The sequence below is a fragment of the Phasianus colchicus genome, chromosome 1 (genome assembly GCF_987193195.1).
Source record: "Phasianus colchicus chromosome 1, bPhaCol1.hap1.1, whole genome shotgun sequence".
NCBI classification, from domain to species: domain Eukaryota; kingdom Metazoa; phylum Chordata; class Aves; order Galliformes; family Phasianidae; genus Phasianus; species Phasianus colchicus.
Genome location: NC_143436.1, coordinates 136871407 through 136884056, shown reverse-complemented (window position 1 = coordinate 136884056; position 12650 = coordinate 136871407). Strand labels below are relative to the sequence as shown.

Sequence of the window (12650 nt, the reverse complement as noted above, 5' to 3'; positions counted from 1 at the left end):
TATCAATTAGTAACTGCTTTAATGTGATTGAAAGGTTTATCTGCCCCCATAGTTGGATATTACAGGCTTTCTAAAAAGGTTGAAGTACTCAATTAGATAGGACATCAGTTTATCAATAGTTATGAAGATATATTTGCTTCAATTTGCTTCAATTTGCTTCAAAAAACATGAGCTAAGTGTTAAACAATCACAAAAATGTCATTGTTAGTGATGCATCTCAAAACTTTCCAGCCACAGAGTCCAATGCTGAATTTTCTGCACTGGAGAAATCTTCATTTTTAACACAACTTATCAGAGAATCATAGAATCATAGGATCATAGAATTGCTCAGGTTGGAAAAGACCCTCCACTAAGTCATGTCCCTGAGCACCACATCCAAACGGATTTTAAACACATCCAGGAATGGTGACTCAACCACCTCCCTGGGCAGCCTATTCCAGTGCTTAACAACCCTTTCTGTAAAGAAGTGTTTCCTGATATCCAATCTAAACTTACCCTGGTGCAACTTGAGGCCATTTACCCTCGTACTGTCACCAGTGAGAAGAAACCAACCCCATTCTGCTGCAATCACCTTTCAGGTATTGGAAGAGAGCAATAAGGTCTCCCCTCAGCCTCCTCTTCCCCAGACTAAACAGCCCCAATTCCTTCAGGTTTGTGAAGGGCTTGGAGAATGAGGAGAACTTCATAGGCCATATTCTCCAAGCCCTTCACAAACCTTGTTGCCCTTCTTTGGACCTGCTCCAGCACCTCAATGTCCTTTCTGTACAGAGGTGCCCAAAACTGAACACAGTACTTGAAGTGGGGCCCCATCAGTTCCAGGTACAGGGGCAGGATTACTTCATTTAGTCTATTTCATGCTTTATCCTTATACAGCATAAAGCAGAAATTCTGAAAATGAAATCTGAAAGTCATCCATACCCAAATTGTGCCTGTCCTGTGTCTTTGGGAGGTCTACAGTGGTGCAAATATCTTGGGAAAAGATTAAATTTTCTTCAAAGCTTTCATCTGTCCAGAAGTGGGAAGTATTTAATAGGGCGTTGGAGGTAGTATGTGTGAGATGGTCAAAGCTGCATGGCAATATGCATGTATATAAACAGTTTCTGTGGAAATGTTTTACTAAATAATGTAATTTTCCTAAATTAAATTTTAATGCTGAATCGTGACATAATATATTTAACAATTTGTTTTTCAGCCTGCTTGCAAAGTTTACTCCAAGTTCACTCGGGAACATGTTCCTGTCCCTGTGTCCCTTTCCAAGTTCGCTTGAACGTATGGCCATGGACCTGTCAAACTGTGTCTAAGTGGTGGGTAACAAGGACAAACTCAGAAAATCCATCCATTTCCCCAAATCTGTGATGTGCAGTTTCCACTGCAGTGACCTACTTGATGGTGCTGCAAACACGCACAAGCACAAGGGGAAAATCATTTATGACAGGAACAGTCCATGCTTTCCCTCCCCTAATTCCATTCCTTATGCTCCCCCAAATAAAATCCCAACAGCTCTTGTGCTGCTGCAGCAAGCGAGATATTTACTGTTCTCCTTAAAATCCACATTAAATGCTTATTGATCAGCATCTGCACTGCCCATTAGTTACTAAACCATCTGCCTTCAGAGAATGGTTTGAAAGCAGAGGTGTGGAAATCAGCAAGCGAATAAACAAAACACCTACGCTTTGTCCATATTTTTTCCATTGTGCCCATGGCAACTCCCTGGTACTGGTTCTTGATTCATGATTTTTAAGTGCTCAGGGCAAGCAATGAATTACCCAGGAAAGTCTAATTCCACAGCAGCTCAATTGCACAGTAAGCAATGTCAATTGCACTGTGGATTTTGCAAGGAAGAGGATCAGATCTGCTTTGCGGATCACCCCCAGGGAAACATTTATGTGATTTAAAAAGAGATAAGGCACTTCAAACAAAATGAGTGATCTATGGCCACATATTTGCATTTCAAACAAACCTCATCCTCCTACTTTCACTGGCTCAAATTTCCCCCAGGCTACAGACCTGTCAGGTAAAGCCTTCACTCCCAATTTAATTTTAGACAGGAAGAAGGTGGCTTGCATAGCACCACAAAACTAAGTGTGAAAGAAAAAAATAACCACTTAAAAATCCAGTCCTTCTCAGTAGAGATTTAAAAGGTGAATTACGTTTTTTTTTGTTGTTGTTGTTGTTGTTGTTGTTGTTTGTTTTGTTTTTACAGTTTGAAATTGGTTTTTTTTGTGTGTGTTTTATACATCAAATAATTGCCAAGTCAGGCTTAGTTGCCCACTGTTCGGTACGGGAGGGCACAATTCTACTGAAGCTGATAGACTTACTATAATATCATATGAAATTCTGGTTCTTTAAAGAAGTTTGTCTTAGTAGGACAGACTTTTCTCCCTTGAGAAAAAAAAAATTAAAAGGGAAAAAAAAAGACTAGATAATAATTTTAAAGGTTTTATTCCTACAAAGCTTGATCATAGAATGGCCTAGGTTGAAAAGGACCACAATGATCATCTAGTTCCAACCCCCTGCTATGTGCAGGGTCACCAACCACCAGACCAGGCTGCCCAGAGCCACATCCAGCCTGGCCTTGAATGCCTCCAAGGATGGGGCATCCACAACCTCCTTGGGCAACCTGTTACAGTGTGTCACCACCCTCTGTGTGAAAAAATTTCTCCTAATATCTAACCTAAACCTCCCCTGTCTCAGTTTAAAACTATTCCCCCTTGTCTCTTGGCTCTGACAGGCCAAAACAAGGCAGAAGGCATAACAGAGAGTATGGTAATTTTCAGTTAATAGAAAGCATACAACTTTTTAGAAGCATAGCTAAAGGATTGCAAATAAGTGTTAACAAAACAAATAAATGGTCTCCTTCTTAGTCACATATACTGTGCTCATACATGTTTCTTTTATAGTGCAGCCTTTTATATTGTAGTCATTATTTTGTGTTATTCATAGTTGTTGCAATTCTGTTTATAAATCTAATCCACTTTGTCACTCACAACATATCCACGGTGATCAAGACAAAGGCTGTGATCTAAACTGGACTACACTGGTGTCAGAAACTCATCTTGCTGACAAACATTTACTTCCTTACCTTCTGTGATTACACTGTGAGGCCTTACACCACCAGCTTACAATACAGAATAGACTTACTTTTCCTCAAGTACCTGAATCACTGCTAAGTTTTATGGAAGACAAGGAAAAGACTGAATAAGATGTTGCTTTTGTTTATTCCCCTTTACCATTAATATCTGAAAGTCTCAGAAAAGGGGGGAAAAAGATTCAAAGCACATACCTCTTTCAGATCATTTTCCAAATACAGTGAAAAAAATTAACCATTAGTGTGCCCCTAAGATTTTCAGATATTCAGTGCTCAGTCTGTAGTGCTTGGCACACACATGAGATGCAAAAGCATCATACACTTAGGAATTTTGTTTTCAGGCACTGTGAAGAACTGAAATGCTATCAGCCTGTTGTATGCCTGCATTAGCTCTTCTTTAGCACATATTAGAGTTTATAATTCCAAGAAAATGTATGAACAATGGTATTTATCAACAGATATAAGCCGTCCAGAGAGATGTGTGAATGTTAAGCCTGCTAGTATTATTTGCTTTTGCTCATATTATTTCCCAGAGAACACTTTTTAATTACAATTCTGCTGGAACTTCATCAGCATGCCCTTTATGCTCTATTAGCTGCAAGTGTTGCAAGGCTTTGTAAAAGGAATTGCGAAAGAACGTCTTCAACACTGTTAGGAAAAGTTTCCATGTGCACAGTTCAGTAATTACCAGCAGGCAGGCAGTCCCAGCCAGCCCAGCCACTCTGCTAACAAATGAAGAACCAGTAAGTGGAGCTGAAGTTACCCTTAGCACTCTCGGTTGTGCTTTTGTTTGTTTGCTGCTCCTTTGCCAATCTAACTCGTTTTTAAAACTGCACCAGGCCCTCTCACATGAACATTGGTGTCACTGCAGCAGGGAAACCTGCCATTTATACAGCAGATCTGAAGAATCAACCCACAAGCAATTCCCCCCAAGGGGAGCCGACCCTTTTGCTGTTTTGAGTCCACAGGAAATGGGATGGGAACACACTGTTATCCTAGCAGAAGCCAACAAGCTTAAAAAGACTCCTTCAACATATGTTTTTTTTTCTAATTCCCTAAGCACGTGTGTTTCTTTCTTCTCAATTCAAGTGTTATCTTCCCATCCCTTTCCTTAATAATAAAACATGAGGGTAAATTAGAGGATGGAGAGAACCCAGCCCTAAACTTTCCTTCTCTGAGAAAACTAGCGACTGAACCACTCAGCTCTGTGTTCTTCCTGCAGTGATAAAGACAGAACACCAAATGCTTGGGAATATATCCAAAACCCCTGTGCCTCCCATGTGAATATATTTCTACAGAGTTACTTTGAGGAAGCTATTTGCTAAAGCTCCAGACAGCTAAGCGACCAGGAGTCTTCTACAGTGCTCACAAAAATGGAAAAGAAACACATTATTTTAGATCTGCACAGATTAAAACAAACTACCACCCTCCAAAACCAAGCCCAGGTGTTGTTGATAATGGAGTTTATTTTTGATACCTGAAGACTGTGCTTTTATATTATACAACTTCGGGCAAAGCAGGAGCTTCCCATGGAAAACTACCAGGTTGAGATAATTGTTATTAGTGAAGCACAAGTTTGTGGAAGGGAAGCACACTGTTGGAAACAGCAAGAGTTTACAATTCAGGTAGAAAACAGGGGTTTGGATCCGCATTCTGATTCTACATCAAGGGTTGATGAAGTGCTGCTTAGGCCAAAGCACCAGTATGAGACACACCCCAGCACCAGTGGTAGAAGACCTTTGGGTGTACTCAGCCCTGCCCCAGGGGCATAGAGGCCATCGAGACAAGGGTGAGAGTCATGTCTAGACAAACAGCCACAGGACTGATCATGTCTTAGCAGATCTATTTTGATACAGGAATAAATGCACCAAGCGTTGCTGTTTGGTGGTGCAATCATAAAACGGATCAGCCACCTCGGAAGGACAATGGCTGTCGCCATTTTTTCTGTTTTATCTTTTTTATAATTTAAATAATATAATAATTTTAAGAATGGAAATCTAACACAGCAAAAGCTTGTCGTTGTGAGAAATGTTTTATCTGCACAGAAAAAGGATGCAAAGATACTATTTATCTATGGCATTGATGCAGACTGAGTATTCCTGACATCTAGTCCCATGACTTAATTTGTTATTGAATCTGCATTATGTAATTTTCAAATAAAGATTTTGCTTTGGGGAAGAATAGAAAGCATCTAATGATAAAGAGTGTCATTATCTGGGACAAAAGGGAATTCATGTTGTAGATCAATAGATAATTACAAATGACACATGGAGGACTTTCACGAGGCTTTGTGTTTGTGATAGAAGCAGTGCTGAAGGGACTGTTTACTGTTGGCACAGATTTTCTTGAAAAAGAGGAAAGTACAACGTATGTTCATACACTCTGTTCTAATTCCTTATTCCAGAAGGAATTCTTCTTTGTAGATGCCATTTTTAGCTTTTAAATAAGTTATTTAAAGAATTGGATATACTAAGGAATATTTGTCAGTTCTCTGCTCTTTTATAAAGCCTTTGGTTAAAATGTTTTACACCATGAATTTCATTTCTGTTTTACTGTAACAAGGAAACCAAAGCATCATTCTTTTTAACCATACAGCAGCTAACTCACTGAGTTGCTTCATTCACCTCTGTTGAAAAGAATAGAATAAGAGAATAATCATTGAACTCTTACCAAAGCAGGAATTGACAAAGCCATACCACCTACAACCATGCTCCCCTCCAATCCATTTGCCATGGATGTTAGATGCAAAACTCAGGGTAGTGCCTGAGATGCAGACTAACATGTCACTGATACTGATGTTCAGGAGGAGCATGTTGACAGGGTTACGGAGGGTTTTAAACTTGCAGAAGAGGATGAGGACAATCAAGTTATTCAGGAAACCAAAAAACAAGATAAATCCAAGAAAAACAGCCACTACTGTGTGCCCATTTCGTGACAGTCCAGCTCTTGGCTCAACAGGATCTGTAGGTGCACCAAAGCTCAGGTTATATGTCCAAGTGTGGTTCATTTCGGACTTTGCCACAGGTAGGCGAGGGCAGAGACACCAGATGTTCTATGCTGAAGTCCTCTGGCAGTTTCACAGAAGCATCCCTCCATTACAGGTCAAATAATTTCAGGATTCTTGCAGTCTTCACTCAGCTGAGGAATATTTTCCTGCATTACCTTTCAGTCAGATCTGCATGGGGCTCCAGGGCATGAAAACTAAGCAATGACCTCAAATTCATCCTTATTTTTTAAAAATTGAATCATCTTAGATGATCTTTTTTGACACTTAGACTGGAAGGTGTCTTAAGAGAATGCTTCAACATGGCCTCCTTCAGAGCAAATGGGAAACCCTCCTACCAATGGCAGCTGTTGTTTCTTCTAATAACATGTAACTCTGGAAAAAAAAAAAGAAAGAAAGAGAAAACGAATCATAGAATCACAGAATCATAGAATGGCTTGGGTTGGAAGGGACTTCAAGCATCATCAAGTTTCAACCTCCCTGCCACAGGCAGAGCCACGAACCTCCATATCTAATAAAATTGGTAACAACAAAACAACCCTTCCTATATTAAGACCAAAGTCAGTATATGATTTAATTACAGCATCTCCCTATTTGAACTTCAACAAAAATTTCTCACTCTTTTCAGTTTTCAATCTGATTTTCAACAGAAATATCAGTTCATGGAAGTTCCCTTGGCTATTCTAAACAGTTCTTCCCCAGTTCTCAGTTTAGCATGGAAAAGGCTGGTCAAACCTTTCTAGTAAAGTTCCTCAGAGGAGAAGAATCCTTGCAATACCTATCTTTCACCATAGCTTTCCAGAGAGAAATTTGTATCATGTTCTGTGCCAAGTTAATCCACCAAGTGAAGTTCTAGTCTTGGCTAGAATTTAATTACAACCAAATTTTTCAGGAGGAGAAAGTATTTCTCTGCTCAGAAAGAATAATTTCAAGTGCAGTCTCTGCAGCTCTCAGGTGCTTATAAAGGTTTGCAAAGCTGTGATATCAATTCCACTTCTCCCACATCTACCAGTGGACAGGTGTTCTCCTTCATTATTTATAAAGCAGACAAACACCCAGAGCTTCACATCTCTCTCTCACCACAGACATGAATTTGTATAGCCACACGCAGTGAATACAGCAGCATGTTTAATGTGGATGTGTAACTGGTTAGCCAGCTTCCTGCATGGTTGCAGGCAAATTCTGCATCAATGCTGTTATAAAAATGGAGATTGGAATACATTGGAATTCCCACTGCTTGAAACAAAATGCATAATACATAGCTGAAAACACAAAAACTCTTCTTTTAGGAGACATAATTAGACACATTTCAAAATGTGAGATCTTCTACATTACTCCTAACCATTGCTTTTTGCAAACTGTCTTGTAAAAATAAGTAAACATATGATGTGTTAACCAGTTGCAAAGCTGAGAGCTCATTACTGTTTACTGAAGATACAGCGGTTTGTTTTGCTTCTTCAATCACAGCTTTCTGACATGGTGAACGTCTGTTGCAAGTATTTGTTATAACTATTTCCCTAATTTCACAAAGTCACTGTGGCAAAGATATTGTTGCAATGATTCAGAATATAGACAGAGTGCCTTAACTCTGTCTTGTGATGGGTAAATGATGAAAATATTACATACATTTTGCAAACCTTCAGATTGGCCACTCAGAACTCAAAAAGCTGATGCTTTCTACCTTCCTCCTCCCCCCCATTTAGGAAAGACAAGGTAATTTAGATTGGTAATGGTCTCAAGTGGCATATCTCACAGGAAGAGCACTTGAAATTCTCTCTCTACTATTATTTGTAGATTTCTTTTTTAATAATCCTCCTTATGCCCTAGCTATTACTAAACTTTTTTTTTTTTTTTCATTATTTCTAAGACAGTTTTGTCTAATCTGTTTGCATGTGGCTGTTTATTGAGGAATTTAAGTAAGGTCAGTCATATCTGCTCCTCTCAAAACCATAATGCTGAATCTGGCGTCAAAATTTGGAGAGACTTAAGTCTGATTTACACAGATTAATTTGCAAAGATGCAATTTTTTCTCCCCAAAACTGAACTGGTTATGCCTAGATAATCTGTAGCAAAGATTACAGCGTGCCGTCATAAATGTTTCTATGTGGGAATTACATTCACCAGAATAATCACAGGCCAAGGGTTTGAATTATTGCAGGATAATATTATCATTAAAGCACCACAGTTAGACAAAGGCTACAATCCCCTTAAAAAATATGAGTAATTTTACATACACGTATCTCAACATCAAAATATAAACAGTGATATATAGGTCGTCCATATGCAGTTACTAAGTATGCATATATGTGTTAGATGTTGTACGGAGGGACATGATTTAGTGGGGAAATGTTTGTGGTAGGTGGATGGTTGGACTGGATGATGTTGGAGGTCTTTTCCAGCCTTGGAGATTCTATGATTCTATGCACATTCTTAAAGATATATTAAACATTCATATTTGCAGAGTTTGTAAAAAGGACATTTATTCTCTGGGTAGCATTCAGCTGACTGCAATTCAGTTCTACACCAAGCATCCAGACAAAGTCCAGATTTTTCCCCTTTATCATGGAGTGTTATGACTATCAGTGAGTGCAGTGATAGGACAAGGGATGATAGCTTTAAATCAATGATGGGTAGATTTAGATTAGATATTTGGAAGAAATTATTACTCAAAGGGGTTGAGGTGCTGGCATAGCTGCCCAGAAAAGCTGTGTGCCCCATCCCTGGAGGTGCTCAAGGCCAGGATGGATGGGGCCCTGGACAGCTTGAGCTGTGGGGGGGCAGCCCTGCCCATGGGCAGGAATCATCGAATCACAGACTCAACTGAGTTGGAAGAGATCCTTAAAGGCCATCTAGTCCAACTCCCCTGCAACAAACAGGGACACTTACAGCTAGATCACAGTGCTCAAACTAGATAGTTTTGAGGTCCCTTCCTACCCAAGCCATTCTATGATTCTTTCTCCTCTAACCACAGGACAGGAGCTTGCAAGGGACAGCCTGCAATGTATCTGGCTTCAGCGCAATGGGTTCTGTCCTGGTGTGCCCAGCATGGTGCTCAGAGAAGAGGAGCAGTGCCTAGTATGTCAGTGTAACGTATCTTTTTATAAAGGTAAGACACACCGTGTGAGCTGAGACATGGTCAAACCGTGGCCATTTGAAACTGAAAGATGACTGAAAGGACACAGTAAGGTATGGTCTGAAAAGTCTTGGGAGAGCTGAAGAGACAGGAGCCTGCAGAAAGAGAAGATCTGGGCTGTGTGCAAGTCTCTTTGCAGTAGAAGAACTCAGTAATAGTAAGAAGTACTAAGATTTTCATACCTTTGAATACAAAATAAGCCAAATTCAGATTTCAGTAGACACCAAACTCCCATACACATCCCTTGAAAGAACTGGTCTAGTTCTTACCTGATACTAGCATCTAATTGGTGCTAACACACATTCCTGAAAAACACCTGAAGATGGGCTTGCATGCCTGAAGCTTCACTTGTTTTCTTTTTCCTCCAGATGCACTGCTTGCTTTATGGGGGTTGCTTTTTACCACACTGTCTTACCAGTGACCTGCTGCACCACCAGTCTCTGAGGTCCAGCAGGACACCCCAAACAGACTCAGCTTCTAGCAACCTGAGGTGCTACAAGCACCTCCAGTGCCAAAACCCATCTTCTCCTCCTAATTCTACTTAAATAAATACATAAAAGCTACAGTTGCATTTGAAACAAATAAATGAGCATCCAAATTATCTCCTTGAAATAGTTCACGTGGGACTGAAAACATACCCAAAGTGATACAAAACGTACAGCCAGGTGAAAACATGACCAAAGTTCGTTTAATATCACCAGTTATAAAAAGCTTTGGTAACCAATTCTGACATTAGTAATCTAAAGATACAGCAAAACAGACACCCATCATTGCTTGCACGGCTCTCTGAAGCTATCAGAAAAAACAAAAAAGATTTCAAAAGATGTTATCTCAGATGTTATATTCTGAAAATATAGGCACTGGTACTGAGAGTGTCCAGCTTATGTTTGCACTTGCCAACACACATTAGCATGAGCGATAACCTACACCAGTGAAGCTGCTTTTCCACCTCCTCTTTGACCAAAAATAAGCATAACTGAACAGTGCGTAGGACATACGAGCTTCAGGGGTTTCAGATATTTTTTAATTGAACTCGTTCTTTATTTCTATTGGCAGATTCTTGATCATCATCCCTTGCAAAGTTGTGCAGCATGTAAAAAATGTTGCTTAATTCACTTTCAATGTTTAACAGCACATAAATTCATGTAAGATTAATAAAATGGAACTTCAAAATAATTTTGATAAGAATTGACATTACTCTCTTACATTACATTTATGTTATTCTCTTCTGATATAACTAAAAGAAATCACTTATAGATATGCACACAGATTTAATCAGACTGTTGTTAAAATTAAAATCAATTTTATAGGAGGTCTTCCTTCATTTATGAACTTAGCTTTCTACTCAACAGTTATAATTTCAAAACTATTCATAGTTACCTCAACGACAAATCTCAAAGCTGAAATGTTATGAAGTGTGTATACACTGCCAGATACAATGTCTAAACACTATGGGTGTGTGGTGCTTAGTTTAATTGGATCTCGGGTTGGAGGAACAGGACTAAGTTTAAGTTTGTATACACTACACCTTGACTTCCAATGTGGAACTGCACTGTTTTTAATGAGAAGCATCCACAATCAAATTACTTCAAATAGGTGGGTTTTTTTTTTTCAGATTTGAAAGAAGGGAAGTGGTATGGGACCTCAAAGCACTGAAGACAACACTACATTCCCATCCCTGACTGGGTCGGGTTGGACTCAGCTCTGAGCACCCTACAATAGCTGCAGGTGTCCCTGTTCATTGCAGGCCAGTTGGATGAGAAAAGGTCTCCAACTCAATTCTATGATCTCTTCTGAATTGCGCACTCTGTACCATAAAGCACATTGCAGGACTTGAGAAGTGATAAAGAAAGAGAGGAAGCTCCATGCTCTGGGAGTTTGGGTATCTCTCAACTCCCAGAACCCCTGCCTGTGTGAAGACCTCTTCATGCAGGCTCACGGACATACTCCTAGCAATTTGCAGTTATGAAAAAAGACAAACATGAGAACAAAACCATCACAACACAGAATACACTATGAGGTTCATCACCTTTGAGTTACAGTGTTGACTCGAGTGAAAATTCTGACTGGGAAAACAGCATAGAAGAAAAGAAGAAGCTACTTTTAGCTGGTGTTCTAAAAACTAAAGCAAGCCCTCCGATGTGCATTTTCCCACAGAAATTCCTGTTCTAACAGCAGAGCACAAACTTTTGACTCTTCTTTGTGAGAACGACACAGAAAAGCAGAGAACCCACCTGCATCCAGCACGCAGAACAACCACATCACATCAGCCCCCGCCTGTGTCCAGCGCAGGCGACGAGCCCAGGGCGATGCTCCGCGCTCGGGAAGCGGCGACTGACGGGGCTGCTGGCGGCACGATGCTCGCTTTCCACCGGGTGGAAGCGGGGGCTTCGCCCCGCCTTCTGTCTCCTCCTCGTCCTCCTCCTCCTCGTCCTTTCCCAGGCTGGGGACACAGACACGCAACTTTGGAATAGCGGGGCAGACAGCGGGTCAGGGGCGATGGGAAGAGAAGGGGCAGCCAACATCGTGGGAGCCGCCTCCCCGCTGCCTCCTCCCTGTTACAGGGGTCTCCCCTCTTGTGCTCCCCTTGTTTTCCGCGCTGTGTTCTTTGCACCGCAGATCGAACAGGCGCCGAGTTACTGCGTGCTGAAACCCGTTTTCAGAAATAGAAATAGCACATGGCTTGACAGCTCTGCAATACAGCGCTTTCTGTTACTACTGCTGTCTACAACTGCTCTTTTGTGCTTCTGCTCTGCTTTTTATATAGAAAGAAGAAAAAAAAAAAAAAAGAAGAAGAAGAAGCCCACAGGGAGCAAATCACTGAATAAAGATACTGGAAGAAAAATATTCTGGAGTATGCCTCGAACATCTCATAGCTCTGGTTCTTGCTGGGCTTCTAAAGAGACTTAAATTCACAGACCACAGGTAAATCCTAGAAAGTAGTTGTGTTGGCCATAATATTTCACTTCAGCTGATGAAACCTTTTGTTTAGTTATACTTACCAGCTTTTTCACCTCCTCAGGCTTAAAGATGGACAAACTGGTGCCCCTGTTGTTAAAGAGCCAAGCAAAAACGATGCTGTGAAAGCTTAATGGAGAACCCTTAGGTGTCACTTATTGTGTTAATAACAATATTTTGCTCAAAAATTCAGCATAAATTGAGCTACTTTGTGAAATAAATCAAGAATTGTTGAATGAAATAAATCAGAAATGTACCTGCTGCTATTTATTAGTTACCAAATTGGGAGTTTTTAAAAAGTAAGTTGTAGGATGTCATCAGCACAAAGAAATCATTGGGCAGTTACATGCTTGATTCAGTTTTCTGAATCTCCCTGTGCTTCAGTGATTTTGATCCCAGGCAGTTTGCTGACATTGCTAATTGCTGTGTTCTGGATGGCATCTGTTTGGGGTTGGTTCTGGTGATGC

The 12650-nt window shown here is 40.4% G+C and overlaps 1 protein-coding gene across 1 annotated transcript in view; it reads right to left on the bottom strand.

Moving 5' to 3' along the window:
• The window catches only part of LOC116236511 (pinopsin-like), an 81721-nt gene extending 69772 nt beyond the window's left edge, over positions 1 to 11949 (bottom strand). Inside the window, exons 1-2 of the mRNA XM_031605169.2 lie at positions 11460 to 11949; positions 5759 to 6467 (exon numbers count right to left, since the gene is read on the bottom strand). Of these exons, the coding sequence (XP_031461029.1) occupies positions 5759 to 6095 (337 nt within the window). The 5' untranslated portion in view covers positions 6096 to 6467; positions 11460 to 11949. The remainder of the gene's footprint in view (positions 1 to 5758; positions 6468 to 11459) is intronic.
• Between the last annotated feature and the right edge of the window lie 701 nt (positions 11950 to 12650).